The 22,894-nt window shown below is 40.0% G+C and overlaps 1 protein-coding gene and 1 long non-coding RNA gene across 34 annotated transcripts in view; both read right to left on the bottom strand.

The window, feature by feature from the left end:
* The window catches only part of TMCC1 (transmembrane and coiled-coil domain family 1), a 153,099-nt gene that overhangs the window by 74,718 nt on the left and 55,487 nt on the right, over nucleotides 1-22,894 (bottom strand). For 2 of the 33 annotated variants that reach the window (XM_081526257.1, XM_081526258.1), the window contains exon 4: nucleotides 3,697-3,896. The exons of the other annotated variants lie outside the window; for them this stretch is intronic. In XM_081526257.1, the coding sequence (XP_081382383.1) occupies nucleotides 3,697-3,735 (39 nt within the window). In that variant the 5' untranslated portion in view covers nucleotides 3,736-3,896. The remainder of the gene's footprint in view (nucleotides 1-3,696; nucleotides 3,897-22,894) is intronic. 33 annotated transcript variants of the gene reach the window in all.
* LOC145520258 (uncharacterized) lies at nucleotides 14,011-15,683 on the bottom strand. Its single transcript, XR_014064347.1, has 2 exons — nucleotides 15,626-15,683; nucleotides 14,011-15,263 (listed from the first exon to the last, which is right to left on the bottom strand). It is a non-coding gene; the product is annotated as an uncharacterized LOC145520258 (long non-coding RNA).

Here is a 22,894-nt window from a genome sequence, read left to right as displayed (position 1 = left end):
AGTAGTAAAGAAATGTGGTACGGATGAAAAAGAATCAAATCATCTTTGATGTGCTATTATTTTAATTATCTTTTATATAGAAAGTACATTCTGTGTGGCTTTACTTGTCCTAAAGGAAGTAAGCCTCCTGTGTAAATGTGAAAATAAACATGAACCCCAAACAAAGTTCAAGCTATTATCTTAGAACAAACATTATCCTGCATTTTAGAAAGGTCAGAACATACATATTCACATTTTCTTATATATACATAAACAAAGAGTGGAAGGCTAAACAAGAAACTGGTTACCTATGGAAGCAGGGATTTGAAAGAGTTGAAAAGACATGGAAGCAAGAGTTCGCAATTATATAATTTTTATTTATGAATCACAGAAATGATTATCATTAAAAAATAAAAGTATATTATTCTTACTGAAACAATCATAAAGTTATTTTCTCAAAGCCTCCTCAGCATTTATCATACTTGCTAAACCTTACTGAAACAATCTTAAAGCTATTTTCTCAAAGCCTCCTCAGTATTTACCATACCTTCTAAAAACCTAAAGTTTCTGAAAAAGAAGGAAAAGACTGATTTTCTATTACCCATGTAAAAGGTTTGGTGGGGCGGGTCAGGGGGGACGACAACAGAGCCAGAATGAGTTAAAATAAGACTTTCTGAATGTTTAATTCATTGTATTAACATTATTAAACATTATTATAGAAACTCAATAGTAAATTCTTCTCCTTAATAGATATTTTCAGAAAGGCAATATAGTTTATAACGTTTCATTGTAAGTACATGCAGTTAAGCTTGAATTACATTTAATATGGCCTTATTAAATCAACTATTTTACTCAAATCAGTATGTTTCTCTGGCCAAATAACATAACTTTGTAGAAGACACTTACCAAGTTTGACTGATAAACCCTTTCAAACATTAATTTCAGCCCTATTGGGCTGCTCCAAAGAAATTACCTAAGTTATTTACTCTACTGTTCTCTATACGCATGGAGAGATATCACAGACCATGACAGGAGACCAATCAATACGTCAGAAATTTAGGGAGGCAGGTAGTGCAGGGAAACAGAATGGGCTTGGAGTTAGACCTAAGTTAAACCTGACACACTATCTCTTGGCTGATCCTGGGAAAATGAATTTCTCTGAACCTGTTTCTTAAATGGCAAAATGAAGTTGGTATCATCTAAGCTGAAGTATCATTAAGAGAATTAAATGTAATGTCCAAATGAGCAAGTTTCAGATTATTTTGGCTGGCTCATGAAGAGGACTTAGGGGAGGAAGAAAAAAGCTTTCCTTAGTATTTTCGAAGTCACAGGTGAGAAAACTCTAAAGGAAGAAAATAATCTAAGATGGCAAGGTAAAGGAACTAAGACGGCAAAGAAAAAGAACTTTTCTGAGGCAGGTAACTGGGATCTGGTCAAAGAGAACAACGGATCATGTCTCTTTTTAATGACGATTTTTACTTCATTTATTTAATTTACTCCCTCCTTTTTTACTTAGTTCAGACGTCAATATCCATTAGCCTGGAGGAATCAGGTTAACATTCTAGGGCAAACATCCAGTGTAAGTAAACATGACTATCAAAGGTAAAAAGCATCTAAATTAGATACTGGGTTTGAAATTACTGCGAACATGTATCAATATTTTCTTTCAACAAATTCCCAACAAAATTTGAAGATGATCATCTGAGTATTTCTTCTTGTCAAGATAGGAAATTGTTTTCAGGTAATGTGGGTTTAGCCAAAAAGACAGAATAGAGGCACAGTGCATTCACTGTAGTTTAAAAAAAAAGTTTTTTTGACATAGCCTTTCAGTTTCTCCTCCACATTTCAGGGCCATACAGACTGAAACCATTAACAATATTATTTTTTCAATTCATTATTGCATTTTTTCAATTCATTACTATGTTAAGGACTCTTTATAGAAAACAAAATTCCTTAGATTTGGTCCTGACCATCCAGTTTAGGACCCAGGAAGCATGTTAAAATAGAAAGGGATGTTAGTAAAAAGAAACGAAAGAGGTTACCTCTTGTATAATTTGTATATATTTTCTAGTATATAATTTGTACCTTTTATTTCTTCATGTTATAGAGAAGATGTGCTCCTAGCTCCCCTAAGAATGTTTTTCCCTATAATTCATGGTCAAGAGTATAGTACAGAGTGAAATGAATATTAAAAGTTCACTAAATAATTGGGAGAGAAAAACTGATAGCAAAATACCTAGACAGCAGTTATTTCCTAATTAGAAACTTATCACCTAGTTCTCAATTGTTTCAAAAACTCTTATGCAGAAATATCAGTGCTCTGACAATCTACACAACTTCCGATTTTTAGTTGTACTATACATCTGAAAATACATGGTTCTGGAAGTTCACATGAAGGAGAAACAACAATGACTTTTTTATTGTTAGGGAGAAATGTTGCAGCTTCCCCGTTTCCTCACCCCCATCACACACACACGTGGAATGAGGACCAGGGAAGCAAGGAAAATTTATTTCCGAAAAAGTCCTGGTTCAGCTTGGAGATCCAAGAAAAAAGATGACTTTTGACAAAGGGATGGAGGCGAGAGCCTTGCTCCTTTCTGCTTGAATGCACACATCTTACACTGAGGTCAGCTGTGAGGAACTAAAGGTTTCCCCTTAAGATAGTAATGCTGTTCAGGAGTTAACAATTCTGACTAACCACCAAGGAAGTGTAGAATACCTACTGATTTACTCTTTGTTTTAGCTTTTTGTCTGGACAGAGGAGCCTGGCAGGCTATAGTCCATAGGGTCACACAAAGTCAGACACGACTGAAGTGACTTAGCACGCATGCACGAAGAGAATGAACTGTGACACAAATCCAGCCACCCAACTGCTACATTTTTCAAAAAGAGCTTTTAAAACAGAATGATTTTTGAAATAAGCTCAACTCTTAGCACACCTCTCTCCTCACTAGTTTCTGCACTGACTTAAGAGAGCTCCGTGAATGCGTGTGCAGAGGGCTGGCCACTGCCAAGGCTGATACATAAAAGCAGTAGCCCCTCTTCTCAGAGAGCTTTGCTTTTTTTTTTTTATTTTCAATTTGATTTTCTCAGATTAAAATAAGTTTTCCCCCAAAACTGCACACATGAAATGTGTTTTGCCAGCAAAACTCGGTAAAAATTGATTCCTGAGCCTTCCGGTGACTGCCTGTCACCTGCTCCTTAAATGAAGGCGTATGTGAGTTTCTTAATATCACCACTCACGGTAACATCCTCATGCTGGTCACCCTTACCCAACTATTTTCTGGGAGCTTTCCCCAGTTTAACATTAATGTTTGTACAAAAGCACTGATTCCACAGACCAGTAAGGTTGCCTCATTTTGGTCAAGAGCGGCTACATGAATTGCTAATTAAACATGGGCACTTTTTACCCACTATTCTCTCTTTCCCCGCACACTCTCCAAAACCCTAAGTGAGAAGCGGACTACAACTTCCTCCAGATTCACAGATGACAGCTCCCCTTTTGGGGGGGGACAAAATCTGGGGTTCCCAGTGCAGTCAGCCTTCCACCTTTGTATGTCTGAGGAAAGAACAAAAGGCAGCGCTTCCTCCCCCAGCCCCTCCTCAGGCTCGGGGAAGGCAGGCTTGACAGAAGAACCGTGCTGGAGAACAAGGAGCCCACGCCGGAGCCGCTGCAAGCTCCCCTCCACACGCACACCAGTTACCCCAGCTACCCACCTTGGATAGCTGCCTCCTGAGGCTGAAGCGCTGAACCATGGTCACCCTGAGGACTCTTCACACAAAGCGATCCACCAAGGGAAGGGCTTTTTCCGAGGCCGCTTCTTGCAAAAGTCGGTGGCAAAACATCTTGCAGGCTAGCACGGGAGCCAGAGGAATGCGCCCGGGAGACTCAGCAAACTTGGAAGCCCTTCATTGTTCTAGGGGAGACAGGGCAGAGCCCACGTCGGAGGGGGAGGGCGGGATCCCGGCTCTGCGAACGCGAGCACTTCCTGTGAGTCAGCCCAGAGGGGTCCGGGCAGAAGGACCACCCCTTCCCTTCCCACCAGCTCGCCGGCCGGTGGCCAGGGGAGCCCCCCCACCGCGGTGCCACCTGAGAGCCGGGGACAACCTGGCTCTCGAGCGGGAGGGGGAGCGGCGCGCTGGGGTCGGCAGGCACCGGTCTGCCTGCAGGAGCTGGGATCGCCTCGCCGGCTCCTCCCCCGGGGCCTCCCAGGGGCGGGGGTCCGCGGCCCCGACAGCACCCCCTGCTCAGGCTCCACTGCGGGTCGGCTGCGGGTTGAAACCCTGGGAAACAAACCCCGCTCGGAGGAGAGGAGTCTCCTCCCCGGCGGCTCGGCAGGCAGCCGTCCGGCTTTGTCTAAGCGATGGGCCAAGCCTTTCCTCTTACTCACGGGGAGGGGCCCAGGGCAGGAATGTCAGGTGCGGGGCAACTTCACGAAGTTAAAACAATCTAAGCCTGTCTCCTGGGATGCTAGCCCTCTCTCATTAGAACAAAGTAGTAACTTTAATAACATGTCTACATATACAAAAGGAACAGCTCGGGCTGAATTAATGAAGGTAGAAAGGTATGAAAAAATGGCAATGGTGAGGGCAGGGCCAAAGATTAAAAAAATACATATGTATTTTGCTGTCATTTATTGGTCTCTTCCTATCTATTGGATTCTGCTTCTAGACGGCCGATGGAAGGATACAGCGTCATTTTAATGACACTTTCCACACCATATGCTCCTCTGCAAATTTTTCATTACTTCTGAATGAATTTCATAACTGACCAAGGCAGAATTTGGGGGCATGTACTAATTTTTCCCTGAGCCTGTGACTGTCAATTCCCTGTCACACATGACCACCTGTCAGGCTACATAAAGCCTTTGTGTAATGAACCTACTATGTGCGGCTGTGGTGTTGAGCATGTCACATCTATCATCCCACTGACTTCTCAAACAACTCTGTGAAATAGGTACTAAAATCCAACTATGATAAGTAAAGCAGGGATATTCTCTCTAAAAATCTCAATATTATTATGAGTAAACTATATAGTGTTTCTAAATTTCTTCTTCAAATGAGAAAAATGAAAAACGAGTTTGAAAAGATCTTCATGCAATGGATATTCTCAACTGTGCCTGTATCACACACCACTGTTTCTACTTATCAGCAAATATGATGAACAGTTTTTAAAAATTAATCTAAAATATGACACACACATTTCAGAATACCTTAGGAAGAGTAGAAAAGACATACCAAATCAAAAAAATATCAGGCTGCCAAGACTCCAACAAATTTCTCTAACCAAAATGCATACATAAAAAGTTTATTCTACAAACTCTGAATAGAAAATGATTGCACATATTTAACTAAACTTTTGGTGAAACTCCAAAGCTTAAAAAAAACTATTAGATCAACAGCTCTGATTGAAAGTGAAGCCTTCTTCGTATCTAGGTTCAGAGTATGCAATGCAACCTAATATTTAAACTAACTGATTGAAATTTAATTCCAAGTGGAAAGTAGGCTGACAAAGAACTTGAGTTCTGTGTGTTTGGTTTTTAAAAGGTAAGGGTACCATTACCTCCACTTTTCTCCTACAAAGAGAGAAACCAAGTATTCAGCAAACTTCTCCAGGGAAAGCAGAATTAATCCCAAACAGGGATTGAACCCACACTCCTGGAAGTGAAAGCACGGACTTCTAACCACTGGACTGTCAGGGAATTCCCAAGATACAGTATCTTTAAACATGAGGTGTTTCTGATACAAGCAACTAGAATCCCAGATCACTGCTCTAAGATTCTTGCTAACCCCACCTCCACAAAAAATAAAAACAGTAAACAGGAAAAAGAATTAGAAAAAAATGTCAAAAAGTCTACAGACTTAAGTAGACATTAAATATCAACCATAACTGAACAAGGTACACATCCTCAAAGTGCCAGACACACATGTGCTAAGCCGCTTCAGTTGTGTCCAACTCTTTGCAACCTTATGGACTGTAGCCTGCCAGGGTTCTCTGTCCATGGGATTCTCCAGGCAAGAATACTGGAGTGGGTTGCTGTGCCCTCCTCCAGGCGATCTTCCTGACCCAGGGGTTGAACCTGCATCTCTTATGTCTCCTGCACTGGCAGGTAGGTTCTTTACCACTAGGGCCACCTGGGAAGTCCGTAAGACTTAAAAAGGATGATGTCTCCATTCTAGGAGGAACCTGCTTATTTTTTACCTATTAAAATAAAGATAACTCTCTAATTGTTTAAAAATGCAATAAAGCCTGTTAAATATAATTTGAATGCATGACTGCAATTCATTCCTTGATAAAATGATTAAAAAAACCTGAAAAGATCCTCAATAAATTGAGCTGTTAGGGGAAAGATTAGAATCTCTAAATTTGATGTATTTTGAGGAGTCTCACAGCTTTGTGGGTAAAAGTAGTAGACCAAGATCAAAAGCATTAGAACTGGGACTAGAACCCCAAATACCCAGATTTCACAACACCACTCTTCCCATTACATCATGCTTCCTCCTATTTTTAGTAATTTAGAATGCACTTTACAAAGAACACCACAGAAGATACGTAGTAAACTTTTGTTGCAAACTGTATAATTACTACATTTTAAAATTTGAACCTTCATACTTTGCTATGAGGGAGTCTCCCTACAGCCTGGCGCACCTGAAGTAATATGCTTATAGTTCCTCCCCTTATCTTGCTGGCGTCCAGTCCTGTAACAGAGTTCTATTAAATAAATCTTATTGTTCAAACATTATTGTGGGTTTTAACCAGCTTCCTGTGATAACCCAGTAGAAGCAATTGCACAGTGCCAGCTCCCAGTCAATCCATAAAACTGTAAGACAGGCTTTCATTATGTAGCACCGCGTCATTGCAGAAAGCCCCTCTCATTCAGGCCAAACAAGCATTCATGACACCAGACACTCAGTACAGAAGGAAACATTCCCTTTACCTAGGGAGGTTCACAATCCAGTGAGGAAACAGAAAACTTATACAGCTGTCATTAATGTGGCAGGTGTTATAATATAGGGACAGTGGTGGCACACAGGAGGGAGATGAACTTTCCGGGGGACAGAGAAACTCGGAAAGTAGGAGTCTTTCAGGGTAGATAGAAATTCTGCAAGTGGACAAGAAAGAGAAAGGGCATTCCAGGCAGTAGAAAAAACACAAGTTAAAAACACAGAGGGCCAAATCAAGCAGTAAGTAAAATTCAATTTTTCCAAACTAACAAGGCACCGTGTTGTAAGAAGTAACATTTTTTCTTTGTGGAATGGAATGGGGATTATAACAAAATTCATGTATTCTTTCTTTCCAAATTGCACATGTTTGTTAACTATTTTGCTATAAACTGCCCAAATGGGAATAGGCCATCATTAACAAATAATAATCTGACAGGGTCTCTCTTTATACAAGTTATGATTCTTTTAGTTATTGTCTGCCTTTAAAGCAAGGAGAGAGAAAAATCTATTCACAGAAAGTTTAGTAAATAACATCTTCAGTTGCTGGATTTCCTATGGCAGTTCAGGCCCCTTGAATCATATTTCTGTCTTGCAGAAAGAAATTTCTTTTGGGAATCCCAAAATAGGTAACAATACAAAAACCATATTTTATCTACCTAAGACCTGATTAAGTACTTTATGGAGTTATTTGCAAAGGTTCCAGCCACTGTCAGTGCAAATAACCCTGAAAGTAGTATACTTTATTCAGTAGTAAGATGTTAACAGATATTGATGACAAAAATAATTTTGAACATCTAATCGTATTCAATACCATAACTAACTCATCGCGACGGCTGATTTAAAGAGCAGTCAACCATGCCAAATTAACATATTTATTTTCATGAACTGGACATGGCTCTTTTAAATATGCTAAATTAAGGTTGCCTCCTTTTACATCAGCAATGTTTGAGGATCTGTGATTATTTTTCCCTGTAAAACCCATGCTGTGTATCACCTGCAGTGAATACATGCAAGGGAGAGGGAGAAAAGTAGAGGGAGGAGAGAGGGGGAGGAAGACTATAGTGTACCTGCTAAGTACCAAACAACAACGTGATTGTTGTTTGCTGTGCTGCTAAGAACACCCAGCAAGATTATGTATTTGAAATATTTAAACGCTATAAAATCACATTCTTAGAATGGTTTACAAGGTGTTTCCTGTGCTGGTCCCTGCTTTCTCTCTCCAGACATCTCACATTACTTTCATGTTAGCTCCCAAGCTCTGCTTATACTTCTGTTCCTTCAGGAAAGCCTTCTCTGTCAACCCTCCATGACCCGTTTCTCCACCCTGCTGTTTCTTCCTCATACACTGTCATTTCTTTGTCGGCATCCTCTTCATCAAAACATAAGCATCTTAGGGCAAGAGACTCTGGCACCTGCTAGGCCAAATATTTACCAAATATCAATGTTTACTGAATGAATGACTTAAAAATATAAGGCAATGCTCAATGGCTCTATAAAACTTCAAAAGTTTCTAAGACATTCTAGACTTCCTTCTTTCTTCCTCAACCATCTCCCTTACTCTTAAACTCCCTGATTTTTCCACCTAATTCTTGTTCTCCTATTTCATTTTGTGACTATTAATTTTATTAATTATTTGTCAATTACTTATCTCCCACTTACGACTCTCTGTAATTTAACATTTTCCAATAAAATGCTTCTTGTAAAAATTCAGAAAATATGGTAAAATATAAAGAAAATTTGTGAATAATATCACCACACAGAGGCAACCACTAATAGTGTTTGATAAATTTTCATCTGGGCTTTTTATTTTTAATTCTGCAAATGATTTATAAATGCTTAACTGCTGTAACCACTCATCAATTTATCCTTTTTTTACTATGAATTTATATACTATGTACTTATAAAAGTACACAGGATTATCTGCATGCTAGCTTGCTTTGTTTTTAACCCAAATAATATCATACCATACATATTATTTGAAACTTCCTTTGCTGTGGTCTGAATGTTGATGTCCCCCCCAAATTCTCATGTTGAAATCCTAAAACCAAGTGTGATCATATTAGGAAGTAGGGCATTTGAGATACGCTACAGTCAGCAGGTGGGACCAGTGCTCTTGTGAGAGACCCCAGACTCTCTCGTCCTTTCCAACATGTAAGGATACAACGAGAAGTCTGAGGCCCAGAAGAGGGTCCTCACCCAGCCACACAGGCCCCAGATCTCGAATGTCTAGCATCTGAACTGTGCGAAATAAACCCTGGTGTCTATAAACTCCTCAGTCAGTGGTACGTGGTTATAGCAAGCCAAATATGCCAAGCTATCTGTTTTTAAAAATTCAATTTACTTAAAAAATTCCGACAGCACATATGGATTTCCACTATTTAATTCCTACACGGTATTCCACAGTATAGACGGAAGAATTTATTTATGCATTTTCTTGATGACCATTTAGATTATTTCTACATTTCTGCTAGTAGAAATATATGAGCCTACTCAGGCCTGCTGTTGGATATGTGATTTCTTTTTCCCCCTCCAGGTGAGACATTAAGATAAGATCCTAGCTACTGAAGGTCTACCCCAAACTCAGTTTTTTGGAAGCCACTCTGTTCGCTTAAGTTCACTGTCTTTTCTGCTTCTGCATAGCTCATAGTGATGGTTCTTGTGCTTTTATATTTTGTGTGTTGATGCTGTATTGTTATACAGTTTTTTATACAGTTAAGGTTGCCTTTTATCAAATTAAAAATAAGGACCTTGGAGGATTATATCTCATCCTTTCTGTATTCCAATTGCATAGTACCCTATACATAGTAGACTGTATTATGCATAGTAGCCTTTGACTGTGTGGATCACAATAAACCGTGGAAAATTCTTAAAGAGATGGGAATACCAGACCACCTGACCTGTCTCCTGAGAAACCTGTATGCAGGTCAAGAAGCAACAGTTAGAACTGGACATGGAACAACAGACTGGTTCCAAATCAGAAAAGGAGTAAGTCCAGGCTGTATACTGTCACCGTGCTGAAACGCTAGACTGGATGAAGCACAAGTGGGAATCAAGATTGCCAGGAGAAATATCAATAACCTCAGATATGCAGATGACACCACACTTATGGCAGAAAGCGAAGAAGAACTAAAGAGCCTTTTGATGAAAGTGAGAGAAGAGAGTGAAAAAGTTGACTTAAAACTCAACATTCAGAAAACTAAGATCATTGCATTTGGTCCCATAACTTCATGGCAAATAGATGGGGAAACAGTGGAAACAGTGGCAGACTTAATTTTTTGGGGATCCAAAATCATTGCAGATGGTGACTGCAGCCATGAAATTGAAAGACGCTTGCTCCTTGGACGAAAACCTATGACCTACCTAGTGTGTGAAGTCGCTCACTCGTGTCCGACTCTTTGCAACCCCATGGAATGTAGCCTACCAGGCTCCTCCGTCCATGGGATTCTCCAGGCAAAAATACTGGAGTGGGTTGCCATTTCCTTCTCCAGGGGATCTTCCCAACCCAGGGATCGAACCCAGGTCTCCCACATTGCAGGAAGACGCTTTACCCTCTGAGCCACCAGGACCAACCTAGACAGCATATTAAAAAGCAGAGACGTTACTTTGCCAACAAAGGTCCGTCTAGTCAAAGCTATGGTTTTTCCAGTAGTCATGTATGGATGTGAGAGTTGGACTATAAAGAAAGCTGAGCACCAAAGAATTGATGCTTTTGAATTGTGGTGTTGGAAAAAACTCTTGAGAGTTCCTTGGACAGCAAGGAGATCCAATGACTCCATCTTAAAGGAAATCAGTCGTGAATATTCATTGGAAGGAATGATGCTGAAACTGAAACTCCAATACTTTGGCCACATGATGAGAAGAGCTGACTCATTTGAAAAGACCCTGACGCTGGGAAAGATTGAAGGCGGGAGGCGAGGGAGATGACAGAGGATGAGATGGTTGGATGGCATCACTGACTCAATGGACATGAGTTTGAGTAAAGTCCAGGAGTTGCTGGTGGACAGGGAGGCCTGGCATGCTGCAGTCCATGGAGTCGTAAAGAGTCAGACACAACTGAGCGACTGAACTGAACTGAACATAGTAGACATTCAATAAATATTTGTCAAATGCCCTGAAGACTTTAAAACAATACATGGTCTTATCTGATAGGATTACTTTCTTTCTATATTCCAAAATAAAACATTACATAGGCTAATACTGCTTTAGATTTCATCTTCTCCATTTGTACTGCTTTAGATTTCATCTTCTCCATGAACCTCACAAAGGACACACCACCTTACTCAAGTCCAAAATATTCCATCTCTGGTTCCCTTTTTCCCACCTGTCTTATAAAGAGAAACACTATCTGGCAGTATTCATACTTCAAAAAGTGATACTAGGGAGAGTGACGTCAACAAAATGGCAGACCAGGAAATACTGGCCCTCCTCCCCTCACAGAGACATTGAGTTAACAACAATAGACAGACAAGAAGTTACAGCACCTGGGCCACTGTAAATTCAACACAAGATTTCAATGAAAGGGGTAGGAGAATGGTGGGGTTCGGCATTTTGCACTCGTGCCACTTTCCCTGCAGAGCACAGTGTGGAGCGACCAGGAAGAAAACTGTCACGCCTGGACTCTTCCCTCGGAAACACAAACAAAACAGACCACAAGTCCAATTCTGGCTTGTCTGGGAACCATCTAAGGGACTGGCTTCTGTCTTGGATAACACTGCACACTAAGAGAACCAGGAACCAGAGTTGCAAGACACTGTAAGCAAGATGCAAGAAGCACCTTGGAGCTGCACTTCTGCAGGCAAACCCCAGGGGGAGCTGAGATTAGACAAAGGCTTGAGAGGCTGGGATAGATGATTTTTTTCAAATTTTTTCAAGTGCCTCAGCAAAAAACAACAAAGTACATAAAGAAACAAGGAGGCAGGGCCCAATTAAAGGAACAAAATTAAACTCAAGAAACAGACTCTAAAGAAACAGATCTATGAGTTGCCTGACAAAAAATTTTAAATAATTGTTGTAACAGTCATTTCAATATGTGGTATTGGAAAAACTGGAAAGTCACATGCAAAAGAATAAAATAAGACCACTAAGCCAAAATGGATTAATGACTTGAGTGTAAGGCCTGTAACCATAAAACACCTAGAAGAAAACCTAAGCAGTAAGCTCCTTGACATCAGTCTTGGCAATGACTTCTTGGATTTGATGCCAAGAGCAAAGGCACCAAAATCAAAAATAAGCAAATGAGAATACATCAGACTAATAAGCTTCTGCAAAGCAAAGGAAGCCATCAAAAAAATGAAAAGGCAGCCTAGCAAATGGGAAAAATATCTGCAAGTCATACACCAGAAAGGGGGGTAATACCCAAAATATGTAAGAGCACATGCACCTTAACAACAAAAAGTCAAGCTTATGATTTTAGAAAATGGGCAGAGGATGTGAACTGATATTTCTCCAAAGATGACAAAAGACAGCCAACAAGCTTATGAGAAGATGCTCAACATTATTAGTCATCAGGGAAATGCAGTCAAAACCATAATGAGATACTGCCTCATACCTGAAAAGATGGCTACTATCAAAACAAAACCAAACCCAGAAAACAAGTGTTCAATTCACAACAGCTAAGAGGTAAAAGCAAACCAAAGATCTAACAGATAAATGAATCAACAAAATGTGGTCTATACACACAAGGGAATATTATTCAGTCTTAAAAAGGAAGGAAATCCTGTCACATGCTGCAAGATGGATGAATCTTGAGGACATTATGCTTAGTGAAATAAGCCAGTGAGAAAAAGACAAACACTGTATGATTCCACTTATATGAGGTATCTAGAGTAGCCAGATTCAAACAGAAGGTAGAATGGTAGTTACCAGTGGCTCAGGGGAGGGAAGAAAGGAAGAGTTTTTAAAACGGGTATAAAGGTTCTGATTTGCAAGATGAAATGGTTTGGAGATCTATTTCACAACAAAGTGAATATAATTACCACTACTAACTTGTGCATTTAAACAGTAAATTTTTTTAAAATTTGGGCCACACTGAGTGACATGATCTCAGTGCCCCAGCCAGAGAATGAATCCATGTCTCCTGCAGTGGGAACAGAGTCTTAATCACTTAACTGCCAAAGAAGTCTCTTAAAATAGTAAATTTTGTTATGTGCTTTTCCCCACAGTTTTTAAAAGGTGACATGAGTTGTATTTCTGTCTATTTCCAAATATGCTCCTTGATTCAGCACTTTTGTTTCCTTAAACCTCTCTCCTTTTCTTGCATTTAGGCATGAATATCAACCAACAGATGTCTTTTTTTTTTCCAGAAAAATGGAATACCCTCTAAATAAAAGGACATTCTCTCCAGACAGAAATGAAGAGTTTTGACAGTGACACATCACTGCAAGGCTTTAAAGACCTAGTACCACCCCCCCAAAAAAGGCTTACTGCCAAGAATCCTTATAAATGGACGAGCAGCTACTCCTTTCTGATTTGTTCTTTATAATACCTTATTACTCATATTCACACAATGTTAAAAAAGAAGTCTTTAAAACATAACTTCTTAGCCTTCATCTGAATTCTATTTCTCATAGGTGGCCTTTTGTAAAGGACAATAATTACATTAAAAATAACTACAACGTAAATGAAATAATCACATCCTGAGGCTTTGCTCTCTCAAGTGGGGCCCCCACGCAGCTGTTTACATTGCCCAGAGCATGCTGAGCACGAACATTACCACAAGTCAGAGAGACAAAGGAGCAACTCCCCCCTCAGAGACCACAGACACGTCTCTAGCAGTGAAAAATGACAACACTCGTGAAAAGAAAAGACCCAAAGACCACATATGTACGATCGACAAACCAAACCAGAGAAGGTTGCTGGGGATTCTTATGTCTTCTTGCTGAGAGGCCCATCTTGGCGTTATAAAATGTCATTCTTTATCGCCAGCAATAGCACGTGCCTTAATGTCTAACCTATCTGATATTACTATATTATAACCTGATATCAGCACAGTTTTGACAGTTTTCTTTTGGTTAGTGCTCACATGGTCTTTTTTTCTGTCTTTTTACTTCCATCTTGCTATTTGTGTTAAATTTGTCCCATGTGCTCTTTATTCTTTTATTCTTCTTTTCTACAAATCAAGCATTTTTCATATTCCATTTAATCTTGTCTCTTGCATTAAAGCATTTTTGTGTTATTCTTTTAGTGGTACCATGTGAATTACAGGGTTACAGGCTACCTTAACCACCTTCCAAACAATTCCCCCAAGTCCTTCTCGCGACTGTTGTTGTATATTTTATTTCTACTATGTTTTAAGCCACACTGGCAGTCATATTATCATTTTAAAGTTCGATCTTAAACCAACCTAAGGAAATACACATGAAGGCTATATACAGAATGAACAAAATTATGTAATACTATTCCAGCTAAACTGGTATTTGCTGAAATCCCCTACAGATTCATGTAGCCTGGCAGCCAGGAACTCAGGGAGTATGTCGTTAGTATGCAAATTCACAGGCACTGTGTATCCATGGAGGCACACACAGCCTCTAGCCTCAGTAGCGTGGAGCTTCTAGAAAACTACAGAAACCCTGATGTAGCTCTAAGACACACAGGTGCACTGAATAGGGGCCTCAACTCTTGCTCTTAGCCTGACATTACCACTTTATCTCATCCTTTCCTCCTACTGGAATGTTTCCAAAAACTCTACAGAACAAATTCCTGCATTGGACAAAAAGGTCTGTTAACTAAACTATTAAGATCTTTTAACTTTGCTGTGTTGCAATCACACAAAATTACCATTTTTATAGGCTAAAACTTCTTCAGTTCAGTTCAGTCGCTCAGTCGTGTCCAACTCTTTGCGACCCCATGAATTGCAGCATGCCAGGCCTCCCTGTCCATCAACCAACTCCTGGAGTTCACCCAAACCCATGTCCATTGAGTCAGTGATGCCATCCAGCCATCTCATCCTCTGTCGTCCTCTTCTCCTCCTGACTTCAATCTTTCCCAGCATCATGGTCTTTTCCAGTGAGTCAGCTCTTTGCATCATGTGGCCAAAGTATTGGAGTTTCAGCTTCAACACCAGTCCTTCCAATGAACACCTAGGACTGATCTACTTTAGGATGGACTTGTTGGATCTTCTTGCAGTCCAAGGGACTCTCAAGAGTCTTCTCCAGCACCATAGTTCAAAAGCATCAATTCTTTGGCGCTCAGCTTTCTTTATGGTCCAATTCTCACATCCATACACGACTACTGGAAAAACCATAGCTTTGACTATACGGACCTTTGTCAGCAAAGCGATGTCTCTGCTTTTTAATACACTGTCTAGGTTTGTCACAGCTTTCCTTCCAAGGAGCAAACATCTTCTAATTTTACATAAGCTATAATATACCATTTTATAAAGCCCCAAAACAAATACAACTAAACAATGTCACATACATCGTTTCAGGCTCTGAAAACCTGAAAGATGGCAGCACATGAGTCTATGAAAACTCCTTCACAAAAAATGTACAAGAATTCCTTGGGTTAAGGATTCAGTGGTAAGGACTCCATGCTGTCACTACCAAGGGCGCAGGTTTGATCCCTGGTTGGGGAACTGAAATCTCACAAGCTGCACAGAGTGGCCAAAAAAAAGGTCAAATCACAGATTTGCAAGCAAGTAGAATGTTTTATACTGCTGTGTTGAAAAGCACAAGTCTGTGACTTTTAAATTCTTGGTTTCAACAATTCTCTGAAGGACTAAAGACATTAACACATACTGAAATAATATTAATTTTTTAAACATCATTTGTCCTATAGCTTATTGCTGGCCTAAAGTCACAATTCAGTCTTCCTTTGTCAGAACGCTTTTCAATGCTTCCAGCTGTGATTTCAAAAATGCTACTAGGACAATGCTGAATTGTGAAGCCACAGACAGTGAATGATAAGAGATGCAAAGTAACAGGAAGAAAAAAATCACAAGGGTACAAAAAGGAGAGAAAAGACGGTATCTATAGAAATATATGTATCTGAAACGTTTAAATTACACAAAAAGAATGGCCTTTGTTATTTTTCACATTGAACATATGATTCTGTGATTTATCAATATACATGTCTATGTTGGTCTTGTGTCCATGATTCCTAGATCATGGCTCCCAAGACTCTTGGAATTCCTTAAGGGTAAAGCAATGGAGAGCACCTTGTTACAGTATTTGGTGTTTTGTCCTCAGTTCCTGAAACAGCTTCAGAGTATAAAAGTGAAATGGGTGTCTTATTATTGAGAATTCCTTGCAACTACATCTGAATTTGTGCTAACAAGGTGACTTTATATAAAGGTCCTAGGTAACCCATGCTTGGTGGCTAGTTGCCAGGGGAACCAAGCCATGTGATAAGAGGGTTGGAACTTTTAGTCCAGTCCATCCCACCCAACCCAACCCCCGCCCCTGGGAAAGAAAGAGGGACTAGCGATTACTCCAGTCACCAGAGGCCAACTATATAATCCATCTTGCCTGGGTAATGAAACTCCCATAAAAATCCCTGAGGACTGGGTCCGGAGAGCTTCTAGGTTGGTGAACACACGGAGATGCTGGGAGAAGGCAGGGAAGCTCTAAATCTCTTCCCTGGTACCTTTCCCTTTGCACCTCTTCCATCCACCTGTTCCTGAGTTATAATCCTTTAACAATAAAGCTGTAGTGTCATAAGTAAAATATTTTTCCAAGTTCTCTGGGTCGTTCTGCTTGATAGTAAATTAATCATTCCAGAGGAGCGGCTTATGGAAGGTGCTCTAGCCAGCTGATCAGAAGCACAGGGGACAACTGGACTTGGGACTGGCAGTAAAGGGGGATGGGAGGCAGCCTCATGGGACCGAGCCCTTAACCTGTGGGGTCTGATGTTATCCTCACATGGTGTCAGAACTTCTTTAAACTGGAAGACATCCAGCTAGTGTTGCAGAGAACTGTGTGGAGGGAAAAAAAATCCCAGACCTTCGGTGACCAAAAATGAAGTGTTTTGTGTGAGTAGCAAAGGAGAGACACATAGGAATATTTTTTTCCTTTATACAAACATTGATGTCTTTTGCAAAGATTTTTCCGCCAGTTTTGATGGTAGTTAATTTTTTTTAAACCTCATTTTTAGGTGAATCCCACTAAAAGAGTAAAAAAATAACTGCTCATTAAAGTTAGTCTAGATGTGACAATGTGTGACTCATCTAAACGAGTAAACTGATTTATTCAATTGATTTTATTCAGTAAAACTACACATCCTCATAATGATGAAAGCAGGATGTAAAAGTCAAGCTTGTCTTGATTTCTGTACCAATCTACAAACCTCTCCGTACCCTAATGCAACAGGAGATAAGGACACAGAACTATAAGCAGAAAACAAGGAATACATATCACACATTAGTCGGTAACCCAAGCAGGTACTTTATACTGTGGCCTAAACCCTCCTGAGCTCTAATTGGATCATAAACCTTTATTCCCATTCTCACGAAGCTGAACTTGTGACAATTAGAAGATAGACTGAATTCTATCTTTATGCAAAGAAACTTAAGCAAGGTCACCTTACACCTACGGCCCTCTGGGCAAACATTCTTAGGAAGAATACATTAATCTCACACATATTTATCTGCTTAAAGTTAATTTGATTCTATGTTCAATGCAACTCATCACAAATCATGTAAAGACAAAGTATGATAACCAAAGAATATGGAAAACGGAAGAAAGCTTAACAAAGAACTATTTCAAGTTGCAACAATCACACTTACAGTAACAAAATGGGGTACATTATTTTCTTCAGCTGTTTTGTATTCTTGCAGCAGACAACAGTGCCACAGAGTAGAAAACTTAGACCCTGTTCTTTTGCCTAGAAGAATGTACAGTTGTGACCTGAACCATCTACAGTGACTGAAAAGAATCTACTGTTGTTGGAAAGGCAGTGGTAAGCTTAAGCCAGTAAGCAAGGTTGAAGACATTCTATGCGATGCTAAAGTGGTTCTTTATATGTGCATTTGCATTGCTCCTTAACAGGAGACTTTTATTAATAAACCAGGAGTATGCTCCCTAAGACTGTGTATGTTCCAATGAGCCTCTATTTCAATAAAGTCCCAGAAATCATTTTCCACAGAGCATCTTCATATGGGAGGTTGTATCACTCTTCACTTCCTCTGAAGCACTAGTCCACAATGAAACTTCTTACAGAGAAATGCTCAGAAATAGATCAGAACTAGGTCTCTCTTTCACTCTTATGCCCATGCATTCATTTCATGACTTTTTCATTTTTAAAAGAAAAGTGCTGCTGAGATGGAAATTGTCTCAATAAATGCAGGGTCAGTCATTATGAAAAAAAAAAAGTCTCAAGTTCTGGTGAATTCAGTATCACTTCTAGAGTCATTGGTGCAGAACAGCTTTTGCCTCTGCGTTAACAATGAGAGAGAACAGGGTATTACATGAACCAGGAGAGAAGAAAACCACAACCACAACAGAAAACCTTCAGCAGCACTTACTCTACAGCACTGTAGTCACAGTCACAATACTCAAATCAAGATCTGTTTCGTGAAAAAGCTCTAAGTTTACTGCTGACTTATCTTTGTTAGCTGGATCTCACAAAACAACCATTCTCTCACTGAAAAGAAATAAACGGAGCTTAGGAGGAAATGAAGGTTTTTCTTTTTAAGGTGATACAACTTTGAAAGTTAAAAGATGAACCTGTTCAGTTTCTACCACAGAACAGACTAATCTTAATGAAACACTACTTATGTATGTTATTTCCTAAGTCATTAATGATACTATATACTTCAAAATATCTGTTCATTTATTTTAAACTTGTTTTCATTTCTTTCTCTGTTTGATATGATGAAACAGAGTAAGCAATAAAGTCCATTTTTGGAGTCCCTTGTTGTTTATATATTTAGTCTTCCATTTAGCCAGGATGGAGAAGGGAATGGCAACCCACTCCAGTATTCTTGCCTGGAGAATCCCATGGACAGAGGAGCCTGGTGGACTGCAGTCCATGGGGTTACAAGGGGTCAGACATGACTGAGACTGAGTGACCAGCACTTTTAGTCAGGAAGGCTGTAGGCTTGAAAAAGACATTAATAGTTTTCCCTATGTGGAGATGGCTTGAGAATCAAAAACCATTAAATTTCCAAAGAAGACAGCAGAGGTTGGGATGAAGAAGTTCAACCACTTCCCAGCACACTCCTGAGTCAGACCTTCATTCACAGCCTGACTCTACTACAGTGTTCTACATTTAGGTCCTCACCTCATGAATTCCTATCTATAGCCACAGAATCTTAGAAGAAATATCAGAAGCTTAGTCCAATTCCCAACTGGAGTTGTGGAGTTTTTTTTTTCCTACAACAGGCATGATGTGTGGTTCTCCAGCCTTTGCTGGATCACCCAAGGCAGCCTACTCCAAAACTGGACAGTTCTATTGTGAAATTTGTTCTTATATTGTGCTAGTGTCACATTCCTAAAAGTGAAGGTGACAGTAAAGTCAGTCGTGTCCGATTCTTTGCGACCCCATGGACTGGAGCCTACCAGGCTCCTCCATCCATGGAATTTTCCAGGCAAGAGTACTGGAGTGGGTTGCCATTTCCTTCTCCAAGGGATCTTCCTAACCCGGAATTCAACCCAGGTCTCCTGCATTGCAGGCAGATTCTTTACCAACTGAGCCACAAGGGAGGCCCAACATAATATACAGGAACAATTATATAAAATACGAAAATATAAGAGACATAGTAAAACATGTGGGTGAGCAAAATAATTTGGAGGCTACTACTCTCCATAGTTAATAACCTTCCCTTTATTTTTTTTTTAAATTAGGTCATAGGAGGCCTACCTACACGATTATGAATCTTCAACAGATATTAAATACTCATAAACAGTGTAGCATCAACCACGTATAAATAAATGTTCAGCATCAGACCTCAAGGGCACCCAAATAATAAAGTGAAAGGCAAAAGAGTCCAGAAGGGGTGGCAAAGAAATGGGAGTATCCAGCTCTCCAGCAGGCTTACTCCATGCATGTGGCAACCATGTACACAGACAGACAGACACACACACAAACACATACAAACATACACCCACACCCAGAGGGGGATAAAGACCTGTGAGCCTATCTTTCATTAGCCTTCCAACCTAAATCTAAAAACAGAATCTAATTTGACTGAATTTATCTACCTTTAACTGGAGGAGGAAATGGCAACCCACTCCAGTATTCTTGCCTGAAAAATCCTACAGACAGAGGAGCCTGGTGGGCTATAGTCCTTGAGGTCACAGAGAGTCAGACGTGACTGACTGACTGAGCACAAGCACTACCTACCTTTAAAGGTCTAGGCTGGATTCGCCAGAATCTTCATATTCAAAGTGACCCCCAAAACATATCAAGCCCATTTCAATTAACATTTAAAATATAGTTATCCTTGAAATTAGTTTTCAAGTATAGTACTGTTTAGAAAACACTATCAAAATCTTTATTATAGAAAAATAGAAAATACTCTTAAGTTTTTAAAGAAAATGTTCATGTTGCCACAAGGAGTACCCTAAAAACAAGGCAAGGAAATGAAGAATGAGTCTTTGAGAAACTGCTCTATCTAGGACCTTTAAAAAAGGCAAGCAATTTAAATTAAATTGGGTTTTCAAAGGCTCCCCTAGTAGTTTAGATGGTAAAGCATCTGCCTGCAGTGCAGGAGACCCGGGTTCAATCCCTGGGTCGGGAAGATCCCCTGAAGAAGGAAATGGCAACCCACTCCAGTATTCTTGCCTGGAGAATTTCATGGACAGAGGAGCCTGGCAGGCTACAGTCCACGGAGCCGCAAAGAGTCGGACACGGCTGAACGACTAACACACACAGGTTTTCAAAGCACATTGTCTATCTTCTGGTTATTTAAACCCAAAACCACCTTATTGATCAAAGTAAAAATCCTGAAGCTACTTACTAACCACAAGAGTCTATACAAAAGTTCAGAATTTGTGCCAATATTTGTTAAAAATTAGTTCCAAGACCAAGTTGGTAATTAAAAATAAGACTTCAGGGATTATTATGATGGTTAACCAAGAAACTTTGTTTAAAATACACTGCAGCCAGTAAGAATCACAAACCTAATGCAGAAAAATTAGCCATTTCATTAAATACTCTCAGCAGTACCAGAAGGTATCAGCAGAGGGCCTCTAGAAACAGTGGTGCACAAGCTTTCTAAAAACATCTTTCCCAAGTAAACCAGGAAATGAATTACTTCCCTGGTACTGATATTTCCTAAAAAGAAAGTATAAGTTCAAATTAATTTGTCAACATCTGATTAAAACTCTAGCTCAGAAATGAAATCTGGGAATTTCTCTTAAACTAAAAATATTCACCCCCAAACAAGGAAAGCACTATTTAAATGTCAAATATTGCTTTCCAGGTTACAACTCTGCACTGTAGGACCAAACTTTTCTAACAGTTTAAACAAAAGTGCCAGCTCTTCAGACTATTATTTTTTAAAAAACCATGTGATATCTATTGTCATTCAGTTGCTAAGTCATGTCCAACTGTCTGTAGCACATCAGGCTTCCCTGTCTTTCACTATCTCCTGGAGCTTGCTCAAACTCATGTCCATTGAGTCGGTGACGCCATCCAAACATCTCATCCTCTGTTGTCCCCTTCTCCTCCTGCCCTCAAGACATCTAAGATCATAAAATCACAAATATGATTGAAAAGCAACATGTGTTATCTCACTATCCTGAAAATAAGTAAATTAGGGCCCCATTGAACCAGGCAGATCCACATCACTTCTGATTTCCTGAGAGACTCTGTTACAATTTCAGAGGCTTCCTTTATCCCAGTAGGCTGAAATTTCTATTATTTGGAGCTGGGAAGTTATTTCTTTTAAAAGATAAAACAGAAGGTTCACTAGCAAAGTCTTATAACATTCTTAAAATTACTGGGCATCTGTGTTTTTAAAGCACTCTCGACAAAAATTTCAACTGTTCTGAATTAAATTCTATGACTATTAAGTTAAATTCTATGACTTTCATAGAAATAGGAAAGGAGTACGTCAAGGCTGTATATTGTCACCCTGCTTATTTAACTTATATGCAGAGTACATCATGAGAAACGCTGGGCTGGAAGAAACACAAGCTGGAATCAAGATTGCCGGGAAAAATATCAATAATCTCAGATATGCGGATGACACCACCCTTACGGCAGAAAGTGAAGAAGAACTAAAGAGCCTCTTGATGAAGGTGAAAGAGGAGAGTGAAAAAGTTGGCTTAAAGCTCAACGTTCAGAAAACCAAGATCATGGCATCTGGTCCCATCACTCCATGGGAAATAGATGGGGAAACAGTGGAAACAGTGTCAGACTTTATTTTTTGGGGCTCCAGAATCACTGCTGATGGTGACTGCAGCCACGAAATTAAAAGATGCTTACTCCTTGGAAGGAAGGTTATGGCCAACCTAGATAGCATATTTAAAAGCAGAGACATTACTTTGCCAACAAAAGTCCGTCTAGTCAAGACTATGGTTTTTCCAGTGGTCATGTATGGATGTGAGAGTTGGACGGTGAAGAAAGCTGAGTGCCGCAGAATTGATGCTTTTGAACTGTGGTGTTGGAGAAGACTCTTGAGAGTCCCTTGGACTGCAAGGAGATCCAATCAATCCATCCTAAAAGAGATCAATCCTGGGTGTTCATTGGAAGGTCTGATGTTGAAGCTGAAACTCCAATACTTTGGCCACCTCATGCGAAGGGTTGACTCATTGGAAAAGACCCTAATGCTGGGTAGGATTGGGGGCAGGAGGAGAAGGGGACGACAGAGGATGAGATGGTTGGATGGCATCACCGACTCGATGGACATGGGTTTGGGTAGACTCCGGGAGTTGGTGATGGACAGAGAGGCCTGGCGTGCTGCAATTCATGGGGTCACAAAGAGTCGGACACGACTGAGTGACTGAACTGAACTGATATTAAAAGCAGCATATTGGATCTTAGAATCAGAACAGTGATAGGGACTTCCCTGGGGATCCGGTGGCTAAGA

The sequence above is a fragment of the Giraffa tippelskirchi genome, chromosome 9 (assembly GCF_054371585.1).
Source record: "Giraffa tippelskirchi isolate mGirTip1 chromosome 9, T2T-mGirTip1v1.2.pri, whole genome shotgun sequence".
NCBI lineage: Eukaryota > Metazoa > Chordata > Mammalia > Artiodactyla > Giraffidae > Giraffa > Giraffa tippelskirchi.
The sequence above is the reverse complement of the archived record's forward strand: the minus strand, read 5'-3'. Positions and strand labels throughout refer to the sequence as shown.